Source organism: Pagrus pagrus (genome assembly GCF_965226575.1).
Source record: "Pagrus pagrus genome assembly, chromosome: 2".
Lineage (NCBI taxonomy): Eukaryota > Metazoa > Chordata > Actinopteri > Spariformes > Sparidae > Pagrus > Pagrus pagrus.
The window spans coordinates 19,309,363-19,332,754 of NC_140186.1; the positions used below are offsets into that span (position 1 = coordinate 19,309,363).

Consider the following 23,392-nt stretch of genomic DNA (forward strand, 5'->3'; position numbering starts at 1 on the left):
CACATTTGTTTCAAATGATTAAATGTTGACGAAAAAGATTTGGGTCCATCAATCATCAGCGGTGCGAGGGTCTGAGGTGACATCTAAAAGATTATATCTGAAAACACGACACACTCAAAATGTTCTGAACTAATTAGTCGCTGACGTGTTTTCATTAACAACGTCAGAAGTGTTCTAAATTAATTAAGCCTCGGCTCTTTGTCGGGACTGAATTCACTTTCAACATTTCTGACGAATCAAGACAATCAACTTTAAACAATAAAAATATCAATCTTTATTCTTTGAGATAGCATATCAAAGATAAAACCTTAATCTATAATACCATAACAAATTACACAAGAACTATACAACAGTAAACAAAGTGTAACCCAAAAACTTTCTCGAGACAAAAGACAATAGTTCTGTTCTCATCTCTTCTGTCTGCATGGAAAATAGTTCTGATGTGAATTAAAGAGGCAGAAAGTAATAATTTGGCTATTATTGTTAGGACTTTTAAATTTTGATGTAGATGCTATAAAATATCCCTTGAGTTTGTATGAATGCAGACATGCATTATGTTATTTGGTGGGTAGTATTTCATGTTATTGCATAAATTCTTCCTCTCAGTCGGTAACGTCCCCCTGTGATAAAATGCGATATGAATGCCTCCGTTCTCACCATTATCTATTGGCAGGATCAGCTGTATTAATTTATAATCACTATACAAATATAGACCACTTTTGTACTTCACCAGCAGGTAAAGTCATTTGGCACTATAGTTACAGTGCAGCCTTACCAACAGGGAACAACATACTGTATGAATGCAGGCAACAAAAAACAAGCACTGTCTAAAGCTACAAGATCATCACTGTTTAAGACCTGCAACAAACCCCTGGAAGCCAACAGCTGGAATGAAAGAGTTAAACTGATTACACTTAACATACACATAAATACCTATTCATAAATCAACTCTATATACGGTATGTGCTTCTCTTTAGAACAGAAAAAAAAGACTTTTATTTGGTTTTACAGTCAGAAAAGAAAATGACAAAACGGCTGCATGGGACAACATGATGCACAGATTCCTCCCATCTTATACAATAATATTAGAACATGAACAACAGCATTAAAAACACAATAATAAATGAGCGATGTAAAATGCACGACTGTATTACACAACAATGGCATTATATGAGAAAGAGACAGGCTGGTTTGGCAAAAAAAGGGCTTCTTAAAAACATCATAACACGACGGAAAAATGACAAGAGGACTCATTTATCCGCAAGCTGCTCCACACTGCTGCCGCTTTCTATTTCTTTTTATTATTTTGCAGTGCGGAGGTGTCGACAATATCTTGACTTCCTCCATAATACTATAAACCTAATCTAGATACTCCTACTGAACCCTAGTTTCTATACACCACAACACAAAGCAGACCAGGCCAGTGGCACTAACAGTTATTCTTAGTTTAGAGCTAATCTAGTATCATCTGATATGCTGTACTTCATTTTGAATTATGTCATTTCTCCTCATCTGGAACAGGTATTCTGCACACAAAAGGCTTTGTTTCCCATCACGCTGATTAATTCAGATCAAAATCTTTTACAACGCCGCTGCAGTCCTGACAGTCAGCCAGTGCTCTAAAAATAACCCCAGCAGCCAGTATACATGAGGGATGTACTGTATAGATTTACTTTCATGTATGCCCTGTGAACTGGTTTATTGTAAACAATCCTGAATGTAGATTGCACTGGGCAGTCAGGCAGATGGGAACAAAAACAAGGGATGTTCTGTACGGTACGAGGATCTGCATGCGGAGTTGCCGAACGAAAATAGCCCGTGGAAGGAAAATGTTTGGACCTACTCTGCATCCTGTGTCTTGTTACTTCCTGATAAATTAAAAGCTGTGGTTAGGAAGGTTTTTGGCAGCGAAAAAGTCCCTCTAGCTAACAAAAATTGGCTTCACAGCATGAGTGTGTGTTGGTGGACTCTTGTAAACAGAATACATGCGTTGTATGTATGTATGTTTTGTGCCTGGCTGTGTCCCGGTATCAGGACTCTCTACATCTCGTGGGACAGGGCTTCGTGCTGAGGAGCCACTCCGTTGGGCTGCAGGGCGACGGGCTGCACCTCGAGCTGACCGTTGGCCTTTGGCTGAGCAGCAGGATGGTCAACAGGGTTTGAGTTGAAATGGATGTTGGACTCATTTAAGCGGCGGACACGATACGTCTCGTAGTGGATGCTGCCTGTGATGTCTTTGATGTTCTGCATGTGTGTCCTGAAAGAAGGAAGACGATATTACTACAACAGTAAGTACTGCCTATAGAAACACGTGTTCATGTGTTGTTTTGTGTTTCAGCCCAGTGGTGCCCAATGTGCATGGCATGGCATGGGCAGTATTTCTTTTAGTTTTTAATAATAATAATTATTTTTGTATTATTTGACAGTACATTTTTACACTTGGCTAATTAGTCCACTATGGCCCTGTTTTTTTTTTGATTAGGGTGAGCTAGCTGTCCGACACTGCTACGCCTCATCTGCAAGAAAAAGGATTATACTCTGCGCCATTGGTGCTGAGCAAGCTCTTAAGATATAATTTAAGATATATACATATTACATATATTATTTCATGTAATATTGATAGAAATTAAATTATAAAATCAACATTATTTGTTTTGATAGTTTCAAATATCCTTGGTTATTTTGGAGCTAAAAAGGCTGCATATGTATGCTCAAAGTTGGAGTGGGGGTGGCTCTATGAAGGAATAAAGTTTGAAAAAACCTTTGAGAGCCATTGTTTTATCCCATAAATCGGGCGCAGATTAAGACTCCTGTACTAACAAGCAACGAACAAGCTAAAATTCAATGGAAACTCTTTGTAATAAAGCCTCCAATAAAACCATCTAGCATCTAGGGAAGCACCCGACCCACCTAAAAGAATTTAATGAGGATTGATTTCAGTCGGGAAGTGAAGCTTCTTAAAGCCTCAGTGCCGTTTCACCTTTACAAAACGTGAAGTGATTCCTAATCCAGCAGTAATACCAGTTCATACATCATAAAATCTATTAAATATACTCTGGAGTATGACTGAAGCTCACCTGATGAGGAGGTCTCGCAGGTAAGCAAACTCACAGTGTGCAATGTTCTCCACTGCAGAGAGAGAAAGGAGGAAATGTTAGTTGAATTACATAACTTGATAAACTCACACCAATAATCCCGATTTTTAAGCTTTCAAGATAAATGACACGCACAGGGAAAAGATGCCCATCACATGAGAGGGATGTAACGAGATAACTAAATATGAACCCTCTTCTATTCAGGCTCGCCTGCCGTTCCTCAAAGCGCCACAGAAGGGCAGTGTTGCTCGCAAGTCAACTGAAGGGCATCCTCTAACACGACATCTCCAGCAATTTTCTTAAGCCAAGATAACACACTCCTCCACTTTGGAGTAATTTAATACATCTCGGCTCTCCTCTATATTGGAGAACTTTAAGTGAGACGTTTTAACAAACTCCCAGTGACAAGCTGCTGGTGCCTCCAGTCGGGCTAACACGTGTTTGAATTATAGATTATGTCAAGAATTTAAATGAAAAAAAAAGAAGGAGGGTGCTATTTATGTAAAGCTTTGAAATCCAGAGGCAGGAAATTAAATTCTCTTTGAAAGGAGGAGACTGGAATAACCGCTGGTTGTGAGAGCGCTGATTAGTGGCGTCGAGGGACCATGTTACTAACTGGTAATAAGCTGAACTCTCTTCTCATGGAGAAGTCCCCATATACAGTACAGTATATAGATTTAAATGCATGCCTCCCCCCGCCGTCTCTAATTGTCCCCTCAGCCCCTGAAAAATAAAGCGTTTCTTCTCCTCTTGTGATATAAGGAGGCTTTACTTCTGGCTTCTTCTCTCCTGAGGCCGAAATCCTGATTTCAGTGCCGACAGCCCAACAGCTTCCTCTCTCCTCCTTTTCCTTGTTCCCTCTCTACCACCGCTTGGCTTTACGAGAATGGGGCCATTGTTCTTTCAGCCAGACAAGACGGCATTTGTCCCACAGTCCGTGTACTTCACCTCCCTAACCCTGCCGCCGTCCTGTGGAGTTGACTTCATAATGCTTGCTGAGAGAGAGAGTAGCAGTAGTCACCTTTAAATTCTTAACACTAAAAGAAGGGCTCATGGGAAATGTCATCTTTTCAGGGAGAACAAGCACCTTGTTTTAGCTTAGACTGTGTGTTTAGCCACCATCTTTAGCCACCAACCCATAGTGTCGGTATACATCTTTTTACAGATTTGCTTACTGTACATTAAACTACAAGTCCTTCTGAAATGGGTGGAGTACAGATAGAAATACTCAAGTACCTCGAAATTGTTTTAAAGTACAGCACTTCAGTACATGTTTTCAGTTACTTTCCAAGAATCATTTTAAGAGTTGAACAATCCCTGACCTACTTGGAGCTGCATGGATATACCGTATGTTGAGTTGCACATGTGTTTCAAATGTCTGTCAAGGTCGTGTTCCTAATAAACCAACCGCGCTGAATCACAGATGAAACAGGCAGGCAATTTCCTGGATTCTACAGTCTGTCCCATTAACACATTAAAATGTTTTGCTTTTATTCAATGATTTATATTTTACAATGCATTTGTAGCACAGCCATTAAACTAGAGCTCAGTATGCACTGCAGAGGAGTGTGTTGAAGTGCATCCTGGAAAGGAGACTGTTTAACAGTGATAGTCCGGCCTGGCCCCGGCCTCCCTCAGCTGTCATTTCGTCCTCCAACGATACTTTCAATCCCCGTCCAGACAGATGTCCTGTATGACTCTTTTTTCCTTCTCTCTCTAACACATATACACACACATATAAACACACTCACAGGTGAGGTGAGGACATTCACTTGCAAAGAACCTCCTTGGCAGTGTGAGCAGGCAGCAAAGGCCAACGAACGTAAACTGTATCAAAGTTACTATGAAAGTGTGTGTGAGGCAGTGTGTGTGTGTGTGTGTGTGTGTGTGTGTGTGTTTTATGTTTCTGACTGTTATCCCAGCGGACACAGAAAGTCCTTGTAAATCTCTTCATCCTGTCTCATATATCTCCCTAGTTACAGACTCAGAGAGACGTGTGTAAACAAACGCCTGGTAGTCAAACAACAGACGGTCAAACCAGCTGGCTGGATTTTAAAGCTGCAGCTTTGTAACTTTCCACATGTTACAGAAAAAAACCCACCAAATTATTACAATCTGTCGTCTTGAGCTTTGCAAAGCTGTTTCACCTTGTTATTTCTGGTGCATTGTGTGAATGCCATCGACTGCGATACTGTAAATTAAACAGTTTAGTGTGCGACCAAGCCTCTCTGTGTAGATGGACATTACAGTATATCCCTGTATATGAATAAAAAAAAGAAAAACTGATGCTGGCTGCGGCAGCTATATGTGAACATGGCTGAATCGTGTTTAAACCATCAGGAAACATGCATTATTCATCCTGGTCATTCATTTTATATTGTCTGCTTGGCTTGACATGTAACCAGCTGTGCTATTGTATGCACTTGTGTGTATCTGTGTATCTTAGGACTCGTGCATTACCCTCGATGGTGCCCCATTTTGTTTTCCTTCCCAGGATCCTCTTGCCGTTCACCTGGTACTCCTGGTCACTGCCCACAACAGCAAAAGGGATCATCTCCTGTTGAGTGCACACATGCAAACACACGCACAAAGTCACTGGAGTGTAACCGGTGATTTTTTTTTTCCAGGTCATGCTTTGATTGTTTCCACTCGCTAGAACAAGATGCTGAAATTGACAAGCGTGGCTTTGATGATGCCCCAAATAAAAACAGAAGAGATTAGAAAAAAGTACACCTAACAAAGGCTCGAATTTAAAGCTGAAAACATTTGCGATTGTTATGTCAAGTGCTGAAGCCACAGGATGATAGCCTCTGTTGTTGCTGTGAACGTACCCTGATTTTGTCATTGATCATCCTGTCCTCTGCATCCTCGTCAAACTCCTTCTGAGGGTAAACATCGATTCCGTTGGCTCGCAGCTCTTCTCTAATCTGCACGAAGCCAAAACAATCAAATTAGCCAAATGTACATAGTAACAGCACACACAGTTATTCAAAAAAAAAAATTGGCCAACTTATTTACTTCAATAATGGATAATTGGCCACCCTAGAGAGGTCTTTTAAGTCCTGGTAATCACATTTCAGGGAGGTTTTTCCTCACAATTGCTGAATCGTTAACATCATTACACTTGGTCAAAGGTTTCCATAATGAGAGCTGAAACAGACACTGAAGAAAAGGGAAGTCCGGTTGGCAAACAAAAACAATCAATCAGGTCCAGACACTTCATCCATCATCTCACCCTCCAGGCCGCTTGGCTCCGCAGCCAACATCGTAGCCCATCCGTCAGCTTAACACGCTAGCACACTTGATGCTTGGACTGAATCCTGTTTACATCCAGGTATTTAAGTTGACTTGAATAAAGCTGCTCTGACCCACCAGTGACTTAAATAAACACTTGGTTTTGTTATATGGTCTGGTGTTGACACTTCATGGTTCCTAATATCCTCGACACAGAGGAGTTAACATGGAGGTTAACCACTCTTAGGAAAATAAAATACATCCAGACAGAGGTATGAGTTATAAAATGGCCACCCCTAAACTCTGCATGTCTTTATAATGACTGAAACTCAAACACGGCGCAGAAAAGTAGACAGACAAGCTTCTGGAAGAAATGTCCTTTTAATGAGTGAGTGTTCACTCCCACAATTACTACTCTGACAATTTCCACTTGGTCCTCGATCAAACATTTCATTGTTTATCCTTGGAAGCGCTCTCAGGCTTACATTATAGGACGCAAACCAAGTGAAATTCTGCAGAAAAGCCACATCAACTGCTGGTTCGAGGACCTCTGGTTCACAGCTGGACACGCTGAGGGCAAGCATTTAATAGAAAACCCCCTCTTATTCTGTTTGCATGAGAAGTTGCTGCAGGGAAAACGGGGGGGGAAAAAAACCTTTGGCACAAGGTGCTTTTCGTCCATAATCTTCAGGGTCATGCAGAGCATGTGCAGCCAACCAAAACAATCCAGCTACAAGTCCCGCAGCTTCCAGTCTCTGCCAGGGACTGGTCCAATCCCTACTTTGTTCTTATTGGACCATGTTACAAGAATCAGGGGGGAAACGGTAGCCAACACACCCATTGTGCTTCTCTCGAATGAATAAAGCTGTTTGGGAAGTCTTGGAAGGAGGGATGGAGAGATAAAGGAAATGATGGAGGAAGGCAGGTGGCCGTCTGCCTCCTGTGGACTGAGAATTATCCAACAGAAACACACCGAGGACGGGACGCACGGAAGGACCGTTTAAGACTCGAGCCAGGTGGAGCGGGAATCTGTTGGGGCAGGGAAAGGTGGAGGTGATGGCTGTGACATCACAGTCAGGCATTATCAGTGTGAGGAGGCTCATTTTATGTTGGGTGGCAGTGAGTAAAATGTAAAAGCAAAAAAAAAATAAAAAATTCTGTACATTTGCTGTCATGTAAAACTGTATTTTTGTTTACTGCACCAGCTAAATGTTACAGTTAAAAGGACCAGTGTGTGGGATTTAGTGGCATCTAGCCGTGAAGTTGCAAATTGCAACCAAATGAAATACCACTCCTCACCCTTCCCTACAGTGGAAAATGCACTAAGCCTGTGCTACGTTTGTCTGTTCTGGGCTACTAGCAATATGGTGCAACATGGCAGACTCTGTGGAAGAGGACCCTCGCCCTCTGTAACTGTAAACTGATGAATATTTGTTGTTTACTAAAATGCTACTTTCTAGCTCCTTTAATTCTGGTCATGTTTGAGAGAGGGTTTTTGGAGATCTCTCTGAACTTGTACGATCACCCAGTGACTCACTGGTAATGAAGGGCCCGCCTGCTTGGCTGGCAACTGGGCAGAGCGTCGTGGAAGGCCACTCAGTAAATAAATGCTTCAAATAAAGAGCTCTTAAATGTTTCCGTCTGGACTGAGCATGACTTTCGAAGTGTTACAGTTGTAGAGATCCCAGGATGGGTACAACGTGGGTTTGCCCAGATGGCTTTTGTTTGTGGTGTTTGGCAGCTCTTCATATGTTAATGTTACCGACCTGTGGTTGTGGATATGCGTGCACGTGCGTTTGTGGGAGGAATCCGCCGACTGTTTGACCTACTGATGCACTCATACATTTATTTTGAGTTTTCTTTAAAGACCTGTTACAGGCTTTTGCAGGTGTGATGGGAGGGAAATGTGGCCAATTATATTAATGCCACAAGCAGAGGCAGCTCACACAAAATATTTTCATGACATCGCTGCCATCCACACACCCACGCACATCCACAAATACACTCTAGCTCTCACCGTCTGTTTAAAGTAGTCCCTCTCCTCGAGGGTGAGCGTGTCGGCCTTGGCGATGACGGGGACGATGTTGACCACCTTGCTGAGACGCCTCATGAACTCCACATCCAGAGGCCGCAGACTGGGGGAGGAAAGAGATGACAGCTACAGTAAAATGTTTGGATATAACTGTGTGTGTGTGTTTGGATGCACTCGGGTCTTGAGCTGCAAACAAAACCAGCAGGATGTTAACTTTATCCCACCTTATTTCTTAGTGACAGAACTGTGAAATGCTAGAGGGAGTCAGGCTTGGGGTTATCCTCTCTGTGCACCAGGGGATCCACCATGGAAAGCTTAAGCATGTGAATCATGTAATGAAAAAAAGTAACCACTAGAGGGCAATCATTGCCTGTTCCATTACATTCAGTTCATCCTGGTTTCATGTTGACATGTTGGTTTCTTGCTGCTGTTTATTTCCTTTTCTCGCTGAAACCTATTTCTCGTTCAGTCTCGAGGTGTGATTTCACAGAACTTAGTTAGTGTTGATGCATAAAACAGTCTCATGCAGCCCAACATGTCTGAAATATTCTGCTTTCACTTAACTCTGAGCAAATTTGGAGAAAAATCATACATTTTCAACATTTTGTATTACATCAGTGATTTGTGACGCTGTCCTTAAATCACTCGCCACTGTTCCACACTTCTGTTCTGCTCCCGTAAGTTTCCCATTTCCCTCTGCCCTCGATGTTTTTTTTTTTTTTTTTTTCCCTGTCTCAACGTTGCCTCCAGTTGCTCCTCCAGACAAGCTCCCCTCATGCTGTCTGCTCTGCCCTCCAATTAGCCCCAGCCAAGCCTGGCCAGCCTGGTTCAAAGACCCAGGGGCAGCTGGGGGAGAGGCCTGGCTGTCTCCCCACAATGACTGACAAGCATGTCACCATGAACATATGATGAAACACAGGGGAGCGTGTGTTACATAGAGCGAGAGAGGAGAAACAGAGCTGCACAAAGGTAAAGAGAGATGACACAGTAAGCGATGCATTCAAGCAGACACGGAAAGCACTATATTTTCATGCATTTTTCATACTGCGGGGACAACTTGCACGTGTCACATGCATGCAGAGCTGATGATCTATCTGCGTTAATATTGACTGAATATGAATTATAGAATTGCATCCATAAACTGTCTATGTACAGATACAAGAACATACGAAATGGCATGTGAGCTGTGTCACACGCAAGACTGAGCAAACATGCACAGTTTCATGTGTACACATGAACATATGCTGCACAGACAGTAAATATGCATGCATGCACGCATGCACACGTAAATGCCAGCTTGCATTCACAAATCCTCCTCATGAGGGTGGAAAAAAGCAGTCGTGTTTACATAATTTTAGCAAGATAAGTGCTGCGGTCAAATGAGAGGTGGAGAAATGAGCCGACCACAGTGCAGATAGCTCTCCGCTCCTTCCTTATTTTCTGTAATAGAGTCAAAGTGCAGCCTGCTCTCTCTCTCATGAAGGCATGTTAAACGGGGTAACAGCAAGGCCGCCTGGAGGGAAAGCAGCGTGGCGGACTCTACCATTATCAGAAATGGCTGCTGATGCCAAGACTGTGTTCTGCTTCGCTGAGCGCCGTTCATCTATCTGAAACCACAGAAGCAACTTAAAAGCAAATCGCTGACGTGCAAATTACATTAGAGCCTCGATAAATACAAACTGCCGTTTCAAACGCTCCAGACGAAAAGACAAACGGAGGAGGAAAAAAACAGCCCATCTCCGGTGATAGAGGCCTGTAAGAGCTACTAGGGAGGTTCTGTCATCATTTTCCTGCCTGTCATTCTTGGCCTGTGGTCACACGGCAGAGGCGTCCAGAGGCTTTTGGCACTGTGTCTGTGTAATTGTTAGCAGGCCCTGATTTAAAACTTCAACAGCTTGAAATGAAAAAAAGCGAAAACAAGCAAAAAGAGAGTAACAAAGACCGGAATCAAACCCCTTTATTTTCACAACACAAATTAAAGTGTTATTATGTTGTTTATTTACGGTTGAGATCTGAACATATGCACACACACATACTTGAAAATGTGTTTTAACACACAGTCATCTCTATGCCAGGTCTCAACAGTCAGCCCCAACAGATGTCCCCTTTGTTCTCCTGCCTACAACTCTCTGGTTGGCTCTGAGGAAGACAACACTTCCTGGCAGATGTTTGCTTCTTCGCTTTCAGAATGAAGTGTGTATTTTCATGTATTCATGAACATGTTCGTAGGTGAGCTACTGGAGCATCCCGAGCGTTTTTATAACTTCATGTTTTAGTGACACTGTTGTAGATTTCAGACCATCGGCCACTTGCAATAAGTTCCGTAGGGTTTTTAAATAATTTTAAGATAAATAGGCAACACAGATTCACAGATGAAAGCGAGAGACAGTCTGGGTGTTGTTGAACTGGCTGGACTGAGCAGCTGTAAGCAAGAGGACACACATTCAGAGGATACACATTCAGAGCATCCACATACGTGTAGTTATACAAGTGTTAGCATGCCCGCTGCCCACTTGAGTCCATGACCCGCACTGCTTAAACGAACAGGGATGCACGCAAACACACGCATTCTCTCAAGCAGCAGCTGTGGCGACAAGAGCAGATGATGAGGGGGTCTGTCAAATAGCAGGACGCACACACACAGACTTCATCCCCCTCTCATAGAGAGAGCCTCTAAGTGGACAACTGTTGAGTTACTGGTGCGCAGAAATATGAAGCAGCAGTGGATGGAGCCGTCACAGAGATATGCGGTCAGATGGTGAGTGAATGAGTGTTTACAGTTGGTGCTTTCTGTGCTTTTATCTGGACGTGTACAATACTCCCATCGAGATGTGGGCACCGAGTCTTGAGCTGTGTGTCCACAGGTGTCCCTGTACCTCCTTCTTGACCCTCGGTGCACATGAGGACACTCCACTCATCACTTTTTAATAGAAACAAATGATGACTTTGAGAACCAGATTATTAACCAAACAGCGGGGGAAATGTGGTTTCTATTACGCTATTTAAATGAAGCAAACAGTCGCCACCTGGTTGTTTGAAAAGACACTTCGGTCATAACCGCAAGGCCTTCTCTTCTATTAATTTACTGTGACATATCCTGTGCCAAATGACAGCATCGTTATTGTTACAGTCCATGCAACGCCGGTCTGTTGGCGTGACTTACACAGAGAACAATGTCAAACAAACAGTCTCTGACCATTGACATGTGAAATCTGTGAACCACTTGAATCCAGATTAATAATGAAGACATTTAATTAATAATCAAATCCAGAACTCTGATGCAGAGCCCAGTGATTAATCAGTAACCTGAGGACATTAAGGCCGTTAACTTCATTGCTACTTTTATCTATTATTCTATTATTTCTGCATTTCAGAGGCAGATGGCTGATGGTGCTGTTATCCTACCACAGCTGTGCCCCCACGTGATTCTGTTCAAAAGGCTACAAGAGGAAAATAAAGCAGTACTAATAAGCATGCTAGTAAGCAACTACTTTATGGTTAATATGTGTACCCTAATATGGAGAGTTAGCTATTTTATATATACGCAGGCCTATGTACAATATTGCCAAAACTACAAGGATTTCTCCCACTCAAGATAAGACCCTCTCTATGTCCTGGCAATTGTTTCCCTATCTCTCAACCTCTTTCAACTATGACAACTGTAGAGTCCAATTTCTTTGTGAAATCTGACCCTTTAAGTGATACTCCAGTGTCTCTGAGGAGAGAATGAATTCCACATGTGGTCATTAAAGAGTGAGAGATGAAGAAGAAAAGCTGGAGGAGGACGTGGGTAAAGAGCTGTGGAAAGACAATGGGTCAGGGGAGATTCCCTGAAGGCCCGATTCGTCTCTGTAGCTGTGGGAAAAACTGTTGGAAGGAGGAACAAAAAAGTGTGGCACATAATACTGTGTGTGATCTTACCAGTGGCCGGTGGGAGGTATGAAGTATATGCAGCAGTGCACCCTGGAGTCCGGGATCCTCTTCTTTCTGTTGATGTTGATTTCCTCCTGCAGGTAGGCTTCATACTGGTCATTGATGAACTTCATGATGGGCTGCCAGCTGACAAAGGAAACAGAGTCCGAGGTCAAAGCCTATAATTTACAGTGACTAACACCTACAGAGGCCTTCAGATAAAGTAACCTCGACTCACCAGTTTTCATTGTTGATATGATCCCCAAAGCCTGGAGTGTCGATTACTGTCAGCTTCATCCTCACTCCTTTCTCCTCAATATCTAGACAGAGGAAAGATATTCAATTAGTATTTATTTTGAACACAAACAGAGAGAGCAACAAATCAGTCGTATGATAGAGAAGCAGAAAACACACGCTGAAAAATGGTAATAAAAAACATTGGCCAACCGTGACTGACGGACTTGATCTCTATGGTCTTGGGGATCCTCTCCTCCGAGTTGGGCAGCACCGACTTACGGCTCACCTTGGATTTGAACAGGGTGTTCATCAGAGTGGACTTCCCCAGGCCGCTTTGCCCTGAACACGAAAACACACACACACAGTTAGAGAAATCGGGAACACATTCACTCGTGGTTTTAGACAGTCACGAGGGCAAACTCGCTGAAGACAAGAGCCTCATTCAACTGAATCACAAAAGTTTCTTTTTTACGCCCATGACATCATTCACAATGTAGCTATGGGCTGTAAAGTGAGCATGTGTGTGTGTATGTGCATATGTTCGTGGGACAGCTGCAGGGTCAGACAGGCAAGCTGTTGAGGCCAAGAGGCCAGATGTATAGACCACACACAACCACACACACACACGTACGTCTAGTGTCTACGTCTATCGTTTTAACTATTTTAAGATCCATCATTACACTCAAACCACCAGGGGATGAATTCCCTCATCTCTGGTCTGCAGTATATACAGTCTACTGTCTTTTTGATGTAATGTAAAACAAACATGAAGTCAACATGGTGCTGAGGCATGCACTACAAGTCATGTCAGGCATCAGTACTTCTGTGACACATCCATTCCATATTTACATATTGTGTCACCTGAAAACTTACAGAAAAATGTGCTTTCAAAATAGATTTTAAATATTTTCCACTCAGGGACAGAAGTCTACAGGGTGACAGAGAAAAATCCAGAAAACAGGGAGTTTACACATTTATGACTTTTCTTGTCATAAATGTATCGTATCGCATCGCATAGGCCTATTCAACTATTTTTTTCAACTATCACGGCCAGTTTTGGGGAAAAAAAAAACGCTAGCTGTGGCTAATTAGCTGCAGTTAAGTAGTAGGAAAATGTCGGTGTTACATCTCTAGCACAGGATCTTTGTACCAGAGTGCACCAGGGGCTAGCTGGTTAGCATGCTAACTTTGGTAGATATCTCTGCAACACAATACACATACGTCTTAACATTGTGGAAGTTGTTTTTTCACATTCTGTTGATAAATGTTTCTGACATATTGCACCTTTAATCTTAGTAGAAGCTTTTCAGTTTGACTTCCCTAAATTCCCTCTGCTTCAACAGCCTGGGTTAAAACATTTGAATGAAATAAGAGTATTTTTGGGCTTAGCAACAGACATCACCATTGAATGGGCTAATTAGCCCACTAACAAAATGACCAAAGGGAATTAGGTTGTTAAAAAGCCACATTCGGCCTCGATCTAAATGAGAACTAAAGATGGATAGGGTCTCCTGAAGTAGACAACAATAAGATTGATTTTAGTGATTGTTTTGAAACGTTAAGAAACTTTCAGAAATGTCACTTTTAGTGACTTAATACCTCTTGCATCAAAGATATACACACATATGCACACATATGCACACATATGCACACACACACACACACACACACACACACACACACACACACACACACACACACACACACACACACACACACACACACACACACACATATGCCAGTTTAGCTCCCCTGCATATTTTTCTCCCTCTGTTGGTTCACAGCCCCTGTGGGCACCCGCTATGGCGTGTGGAGCGATGCCAAGCTGCCAGGCCCTCTGCGACACCACGAGCGGCCTTTTCCACCACTTTCTGTCTCTGTCACACACTCACACACTGCGTACATTCAGTCTTCTCGGCCACATGCATTCACCCGCACTCCATTTCTCTTTTACACACATGCTGAGATACCCTTGCTGCCCTCTCTGCGTGGTGGAAATCAAAAGGTCAGCTGGCTGAGGGCAGGGATTACGCAAATGCATCTCATGGATGAAACCACAACAGACGGGGGCAAGGCAACAGCTGCTGTAACCTTTCACGTCCTCACGAACCACTCAAGTGACAATGGAAACTTTTTAAGCATCAACTAAGGAGTTTTAACATTTCTTATCTTCATCCTACGTTATCCTGGTGTTCTTCTATTAACTAACTTTAATAAGCAGCTTTGAATCTGCATCTCACATACCTCAATGATCTCATGAAACCCAGTGAGTGTGAGTGACATACGAGAGTCAAGCACGTAATTAACAAAAAGGATTGAGACATTTTTCTGAGAATTTTATGGACCAATCGCAAAAAGACAGGTCAATACTGGCCTCACAGTGAGTAACTCGAATGAGGTGTTAGGCAACGATCTGCCAACACATTACTTAGAGGAACTTGATACGCTGCTATGGTACTTTGAATCAAAGCTCCCTCAGGTAATCAAAAATCACTTTGTGCAGGTTTAAACGCATCATTGTTCTTTCCTGTCGTACGCTTTTAATATATTCTTCTCCAGTGTGAGAGTATTATTTCACAAGACGGCGTGTTGTCACCTCACGACACAACTTTTATTTATCCTCCAATTGTCGGAGCACTACAAGTGGATACATGTCAGTGTTATGTGGAAATGTGCAGTTAGATAGAGTTGCTTCACTCAGGTACAAATCAACATTTACTGAGTCAAACCGTCTTACGCTTTTATTTCCTTTCTGACGTCTATGAATCAACATGCCCCCACGTTTGTCATGCCGTGATCGTCTCTCGTTGGGGTTGTGCTGACAACCACCATCGTCCCAATATGGACAAAACATAAACACCAAGCTTCTCAACATATTCTTGTTGAGCAAACTGCATCTCAGCGTGTGATAAAACACACTCTGACATTCCTTTCTCTGTTGTTTTATATGTGCCTGCCAGCCTGCATGCATGTACCCAGGTGCATTCAAGGATAACTGTTCTCATGTGAGCGTACACAGACTTGATGGTGGCTCTCTGAGGAAGTGAGAGCTTCAGCCTGTCAGAGTAATTGCCATCATTGTGCCACTTTCTCAGGCTGACAGCCTCCTTTTATCCACTCAAGCTCGTGCGCGTCCATGTTTGTTTGTTACATCGTGGGCACGCAAAGATAAAGAGCTTGTTGAGGACGGCACCACGCTGGCTGACTCTTAACAGAACAACTGAAGTAGAACCACAAACAAATACAATTTCTTATTTCTTTGCTTTGCTCAAAGGACAGCCGAGGAGTAGTTTCATGATAAATGGAATAAAGAAAAAGGGGAAAAAAAAGGTGTTTTCCAGGTCAGAGAATGTGCAAAGCAAGCAGGCTGTGTATCACGTTCTGTTTTCTGTGACAATGAGAATAAATGTACACTGCGTTTGCACTGTAAGTTACTTATTTTGGCTTGAGGCTCATTGTCGCACTGTCCGGAAGAATTCAACTTGCTGCTTGCTTTGTTCGGCATGTTGTGTTGCTGTTGCCTAAATTGAAAATGTTTTAAATTGTTAACATCTGATCTGTTTGGCTGAATTGAGTACTGGGCCAGTAACTCTTGTAAACATTTGGAAGCAATCAGAGCCTGAAGTCCTCTCGGATACATCTGTGTCAGTTTAGATTTCAGGAGTTTCTTCCCAGATCTAACATGAAGGTGTAATTAAGCTCAATGTCAAGCTCAAGGTCAGGCCTACATCATAGCAACCTTTACGGTCATCTTCCAATAAAAAATACGATAAAATATCTTTCTAGATGCAATTATTTAGCATTAGCAACACATATTTACAACCTTTTACAGCCTCTTCACCCCCACATTACCTGCTCATGACGACTTAGGTTTAATTAAGTTGTAATAAAGTTCAGGCGTGTAAAAGCACTTTGTTAAGTAAGAGGAAGAAGGTTGTTATGGTGAAGTTTGTACCTCCATCTTGAGGTCCCCACTTAGTTCTCACTGTGCTGTTGTGATACTGATTCTTGCACTGCCGCTAAACGTTTGCCGGTGAAGGTCATTTGCAAATTAGCTGCACATGAATGTGACGTGTGGGGGAAAAGGTTACGGTTAATAACATGAAATAAGACTGCACAAGCAGGAAAAGTCAAGGGGACTGAAAACAATAAAAAGGTGTAATACGCAAGAATTTTAGTTGATATGTTAAAATCCTCAACAAAATGGGAAGTTATAACATCTATCTATTGTGTTTCAGAGATAGCTACTTAAGATGGCATGCTAACCAGCTAGCCCTGTCCAGTCCCAGCCCAAAGCTCTCTTGCTAGCTATGTAAACACCAACATTCCCCTGTTGCTCTGAACTCACCGTCTGGACCGCTAGCTGCACTGCTAACTGAGCTAAATAGCTAATGGAAGCTACAGTTAGCAGCAGTTAGCAGTTACTCTGGTGATATTTTTTTCTCAAAAATAGTAGGGTAAGAAAATGTACCTTTAAAGAGCTGTTGTTTTTCCTTTCTTTTTAAACTCTTGGTTGCAATACGTTGAATTAAATGCGTGACATCTGTGTCAGACTCACCTACAACCATGATGTTGAGCTCGAAGCCCTGTTTCATGGCCTTCCTCCTCATCTGCTCCAGGATGGCATCAATGCCCACATAGCCGAAGTCGCTGGCATTGGTCTTCTCCCCCTTACCCTGTGGGGTGGGGTGCTGGGGTTTGGCGGACTCAGACATGTTGCTGTGGCTCAGATTGACCTCTGACCCTGAGAGAGAAAAGACAAGGAAATAAAAGGAGATGTTAATTGATTTCCTAGTGCTCTATGTTGTGATTTCAGGGTCAATATCCGCGCATAAAGCGTACAAATTGGTAATAAAAATTTGTAGTAAGAGACTGCATGACTCAAGATATGGGTAAAATCATATTAACTGCATGTTCAGTGTGAAGACCAGAGAAGATACTGATCTGAGCGGCTCATTTCCTGTGTGAAACAGGATACACCAGTCTTGAAATTTACATTTATGAGCAACCGCCTTCACACAAGGCAACACTAAAAGGTGATAATCTGTCAGTTACACTATCTGCCGTAAACCAAACATGTGCAGATGTGCATGAACACATAAGAAGATCAACTTTCCACTCAACATTTGATAAAGAATCCTTGTTTTCCCAGTGGTCCTTACCCCAGTGCACACACTCAACTGTAAAACTAACCAATAAATCATATGTGAGCAGCCGCACATCTGCTCCTTACTGTTGAAGACATGTTTACTAGCAACAACCTCATGTCAGGAAAAAAATGAGATGGAAGTTGTAACCAAAGTGAATGAGCACAGCTCAGAAAGGAATTAGGAAGACAAAATGGACAGACATTGTTGGGAGAAAGCGCTGCCAACTACAAATCGTGGCTTACCTCACTTTGAGGAGGATCAGTTGCAAAAAGACGAAGGCTGTGTGCCAAGGCACCGCTGCAACGAGTGTACTAAAACACAGCCCAACTCTGCCAACACGCTAGTATGTGCTTGCAGCAGCAGGGACTCACACTCGGCTCAATGTAGGAGGAGGCAACATTTCCTGTGCTATGACAGAAACCTGTGGTATCGTCTGTGTGAGGTTTGCAGTCACAGACACTCCAAACCACAGACACATATACCTGAAGCCAAATGGAGACAGCTGTCCTGAAGACTGGTATAGTATCTGGAAGTATAGTATCTATTTTTCTTAGATAACGGGAAAAAGTGACAGTTCAAAGCATCAGAATCTGCAATCTTTTTGCTGGAGAACATAGAAGCTTTTGTGGTTTTCGACCTGCCTGTAACACGAGTTTGCAACATTGTTCCTGTTGGTGATGAAGCACAAACAACGGTGAAACTTTTTCTGATATCTAACCTCCCTGCTCAGAGTTTTGTCTTCCTGCGCCCTTAGAGAAGACAGAAAATGTCAGATGGAGGCACAGGAGGCAGTAAGAGGTTGTAAAAGACGTGATCTTGCTATGAGTATCAGTTTTCCAGTTTTTACTACAACTGTGAAGTACAAGCACAAGAAAAAACAGCCGTTCTTTTGCTTTCTTTGACTTAGTCTTGGGGAAAGTGTTTCTAATAACCAATGTGGGCTCTTAAATTAAGGCCACAACTGAGACCTGTCTCACAGAAAAGTCAAATACACATGTACACATTCAGGGTATCCACCTCTTAATTAAACCATGTGAACGAATCAGCATGAACCCTGTGATCACAACCTTAAACACAATCTAATCCTCCTACATACCTTAAAGGAAACATTACGCTTTTTCATTTTTTCCCCCTTGTCTTCTGTTTTATACAGGTTATTGTAATGAAAAGGATCTTGAAAAGTTAAAAAGTTCTGCACCCACAGAAGCTCCTCTCTCCCACAGAAAACACTGTTCCTGAAACGCCTCGTCAGTAGCCCCACCTTTGATTCTGTGACATCGCACTACATCACACATTTGCATAATTTATTTCAAGCAGCTAGTTTGGTACGTAAGAATTGGTTTAGCACAGCTGCTCGATTGTTGTTAGCAGTGCTGGGTCAGGCTTGTGTGAGCTGACCAATCAGAGCAGAGTGGGTGTCAGGAGGGGGGGCTTAAAGAGACAGGAGCTAAAATAAAGCATTTCAGTCAGAGGGGGAACACAGTGCTGCTGCACTGGACAGAATGAGAAAGCTGATGTGCTTTTTGAGCACTTAAGCATGGAAACCTATTCTAGTTGTAACCTGAAATACAATTTTTAACCTGAAAATTAGCATAATATGTCTCCTTTAAACACCATAAAAAAACAAAGTCATTGTTGTGTTGATGTAACTCAAAGAGCTACAATTTTGGACCACAAGGAATGGTACTACACCTTCGAACGGCTCCACAGTATCCGTCAATCTTTCCAAACTCCAAGTCTCAGACAGTCTAATGGTTAGCTGATTAACTGTGCTGTGATTCAGCATGTGGCCTGGCTTTAACTCAACAAATCCATTGCTAAATTCTTGGGAAAATCAGAAAAATCCATCCCCCTGTGCCCATCATCAGTCAGTAAATGAACAGTATACAAGGTTTTGTTTTCGCACAGTAAGAGGCAATTTCCCTTTACCCTAGGACATTCATTTTATCCGTAAAAAAGCAGAGCAGTTGTATCCAAGCGGTAATGTGAACCTTCTGTTAATACCTCATCACGATAGGCTGGAGGTGATTTACTGCTGGATCCCTGTCCTCAAGAAACCCAGCACAGAAACGCAGCGTCTTGCAAGTGATACAATAATCCTGAGGCATTTCGATTGATTCATCTTCTGCCTGTGAGACGTGTTTGCAAATGTTTGCACGGTGTCACAAAGCGTCATTTGGCTAAACCTGCACTGAACTCCATTACACTTTCATCAGCAGCCTCCTGAGTGACAGGATGCAGATTAGCTCTAACGACATACTCAAGGTCTGCAGCCACAGTGCCTCCTGGGCACCATGACCATGCCAGCTCTAGGCCATCTGCGGACTGGCTGCTCTCTAAGAATAGTCAAACAGTCAGACTCGAGCAGAAGGAAAACACACAGGCGTAGTAACAAGAATGAGCAAATGCGAGACACACACGAACACGAAGAAAAACATACCGGGGGTGGCAGGAGAGCTGAAATGTTACCCAGCCTGACAACCAGCCTGCTGCTTTGATATTCACTTCTCTGTGTGTTTTCAGTGTCATCAGCACTGCTTCCCAATGATACCACTTTCATTCTCGGGGCGGAGGGTGAGCTGGCCATTAGCAACTGCCTTTCACTTCTGTTTAAGATTATATTTTATGCGATGGAGTGACAGCGCTGCCATTTGCATCCACAGCAGCCTCTGAAGTGTCTCTTCATGAGTCAGATCTGCGTCTGATGCTCCACATAGAAAGCATTAATAACCTTTTCTTGATGAGTAACCTCGTTACAAATGAGCAGAGACAGTATGACTCAGATCACGACTCAGTGGCCTCAGCCGTTGAATCTCAAATGAGACAGACCCAACGGATGCATCAAAATAGAACAATGTATCAGATATGCGAGACCTCGCTGGGATAACATTTCTTGGAAGAGCCGTGTTTTACTTAACCGAAGCCAAAAAAAAGCCACAGCGAGGCAGCGGGGTGCACAGTTCATTCAAATGAAAAATATGGGGATCAGACCAAGCAGGTGCATCAGCGATCCTGAGCTGACCCCTCAGTGAGAAAACAAATTAAAATATTTGGCCTGCTCTAATCTTGCTTCATCGACACAAAGTCTCCAAGCGATAACAGCTTTATTAAACTGCAAACAGATGTAATGTGCGAAGATCGCTTCCAATAAATACATTAGGCTGAGGATTTTTTTTTTGCCTCGTGGCGTGCAAAAGCAGCACTTTAGGATTAGCTGATCCAAGAGCTTTGTTTAATGAACGGAGATGAGTTCAGGCTTCTGCTTTGCATGACTGGATAGATCCCATCAAAGAGACAACTCTGGTCCTTTATCGTCAAATAAGGGCACTTATGGTTGAATTTCAAGATTCCCCATTGGCATTTACATATGTATCCTCCCATTTCAGATGCTGTTTGCTCATGGTTTGCAGCGATTGAGAACATTTGTGTTGACGCTTGTGGTGAAAAGGTCCTGTATTTCAAAGTGCCTGCATTTCACTCATGTAATACCCCCAAAAAAGGAGTTTCTGTCGTGTGTTTTATCTGCGTTATGCTGGTGGTTTGATTTCCTGTTTCTTACTGAGGGCCTCACAGCAGACAAAACCACAGCATTTACATCTGCACTAGAACAGTTTGTAGGCAGAGGGGCACTCCACCAAATTTAGGCATGAATGTCATTTACTCGTCACAAGGAGTACTACTGCCAGTTGTATGGTGTTTTCTGTGGCTCTGAGGGAATCTTTGCCAGATCTGAGGAATTAACCCTGACATCATCAGGGTAATCCTTTTTTTTTTTTTTTTTTTTTTTAATAAAGCCTGTTTCACAAACTTGGGGGATGGAGTTTGAAAGATGTGGATATTTACCAGGTATGGAGGATTTACCTAAAAATATTTCCAAGCTGCATTATGGGAATTGTAGGATCCAGTGCTTTGCGACTGAAAGTCAAGCTGTTTCTGCCTCTGTTGCTACAATTTTAATACAATAATTCCTCATTCCTTATTTTAGTTTCCCAGGGGTACAGTATGCTCAAACATACCATTACTGTGTATCAGTCCCATTATTGTGTGTGGGTAAGCTTTTAAATTGTTTAGACAGGACAAAAGTGATAAATGGTACAGTCTAGAAGTAAGAGAGTATTCAACAGATTTCTTGGAAAACATTACAGCAAAGTGCAGCAGAATTTATTTTTGTTAGTCCTGAATGCCAGCATAGCTCGGTGGAGACCAGAAAACACAGGCAGCCTTCTTGTCTGACCTCAACCTTCACAGGAAAGCAATACATCACGATAATATTTCAAAAACTACCTAGCATGTAAACATTTAGCTGACAGATATAGATAACCACTATCCTGAAGCATCAAACCCACTTTGTTCCTTCCTAAGACCGACCTGTAATCCAACCCTCCTGGAAAACTAACACAAAGCGATCACCCTCCATCAGATACATGTTTCTGTTTTGCTGTAACAGAGGATCCCCTTCCCACTCTAGACTCACACATAACTCAACACTCCCCTCTCAAGCCCTTCATTAAAATCCCATCAGGCACATCACATCCAACCCGAGATTTAATATTCACTGAGTGAAACTTGAATGTGCCAGAAACAAAGACTGCATTGTCTCGCAAGAAGCCTCCCAAAAACCAAAGAAACTCAGTGTCCTTCCATCCAGAAACACCCTGCTTTAAATTATATGAGGAAGTAGGTTTTGTGTGTTATTGTTCAACTCCAGCCCTGACGGTATCAGTATGCTAAATGTCCTGCAGAAGGGGAAAGAAAGCAGGAGGTGAAGGAGACAAGGAAACAGAGACTAATGGAAATCCATAAAATGATTCATGGCATGCAAAACATGCAATTAGTGCAGATGAGCCAAACTGTTTAAATGGTGTGGTTGATGACTGATGCTCTACACAAGGAACTGATCCATGTGGGAGGACTTTATAGTTGACCATAATTTCTTTTCAGTTCTGGATTCAAACAGTTAATCTCACAAGTTTCTCTTTCAGTTTTATTGTGCATGCTGTACTCATTGTCTGGAGACTCCTGCTGCCCTCATGCAGGATACAGTTGCAGAAAAATGTGACCCTAGCAAAAATTAACTATTGTGCAACTTCATGAAGTTCACTTTATGTCCAGGCCTTCATCATAAAGTGGGTCTGTACAAACGATCAAGACTCCTTTTGATTTGACATGTTCTGTTTGACTGTGAAATCTTGATTATTACTTTGAACAGCAAACATAAAACACTTTGTATATCTTTATTTTTCACGTTAACAAGGTCTCTTTTGTAGTGATCCTTGTAGGTGAACAATGTACTTGTTTTTCCCCCTGCCTTCAGCCTGTCTGAACACATGTTCGAAAGCTGTTCAGTCCCTCCTTAGGGGTTTGTGCTCTGGGAAAAGAAGGTATCATGTCTGTTCTTCTACTAGCTCTTAAACACTGTCTTCTGCTTGAAAGCGCTGTTATTTTTTCTAAAAAACATGGTTCCCATGAGGTGAAACCCCTGAATCTCAGCTGCGGTGCAGTTCAGTTGCACACATCCCTTTCCTGAGTGTGTTTCTCCGTTACTTGTGTCTATTTTTCTTCTCTCTTTTTTAAAACCGGAGATGGCATTTCCACTGGCCCTTCGATGGCTCCCCCCTAAAGAGGAAGAGACCATTAAGTTTTATGCCCGCTGCCGTCTGGATGAGATGGATGGATGGTCCAGAAAGTAGAAGGCAGCACAAGAGTTGACTGACGGTCGTAAGTGTTTCATA

General features: G+C 42.6%; 1 protein-coding gene across 6 annotated transcripts in view; it reads right to left on the reverse strand.

Moving 5' to 3' along the window:
- Positions 1–250: 250 nt before the first annotated feature.
- septin9b (septin 9b) overlaps positions 251–23,392 on the reverse strand; it is a 79,194-nt gene continuing 56,052 nt past the window's right edge. For 5 of the 6 annotated variants that reach the window (XM_084345535.1, XM_084345534.1, XM_084345533.1 and 2 more), the window contains 9 exons: positions 17,069–17,254; positions 12,721–12,849; positions 12,512–12,593; positions 12,283–12,420; positions 8,347–8,464; positions 5,927–6,022; positions 5,556–5,652; positions 3,078–3,129; positions 251–2,257 (listed from right to left, as the gene is read on the reverse strand). In XM_084345535.1, the coding sequence (XP_084201661.1) occupies positions 2,041–2,257; positions 3,078–3,129; positions 5,556–5,652; positions 5,927–6,022; positions 8,347–8,464; positions 12,283–12,420; positions 12,512–12,593; positions 12,721–12,849; positions 17,069–17,254 (1,115 nt within the window). In that variant the 3' untranslated portion in view covers positions 251–2,040. Of the gene's footprint in view, positions 2,258–3,077; positions 3,130–5,555; positions 5,653–5,926; positions 6,023–8,346; positions 8,465–12,282; positions 12,421–12,511; positions 12,594–12,720; positions 12,850–17,068; positions 17,255–17,902; positions 17,994–23,392 lie in introns of those variants that run through there. The other variant, XM_084345538.1, reaches the window with a different exon arrangement.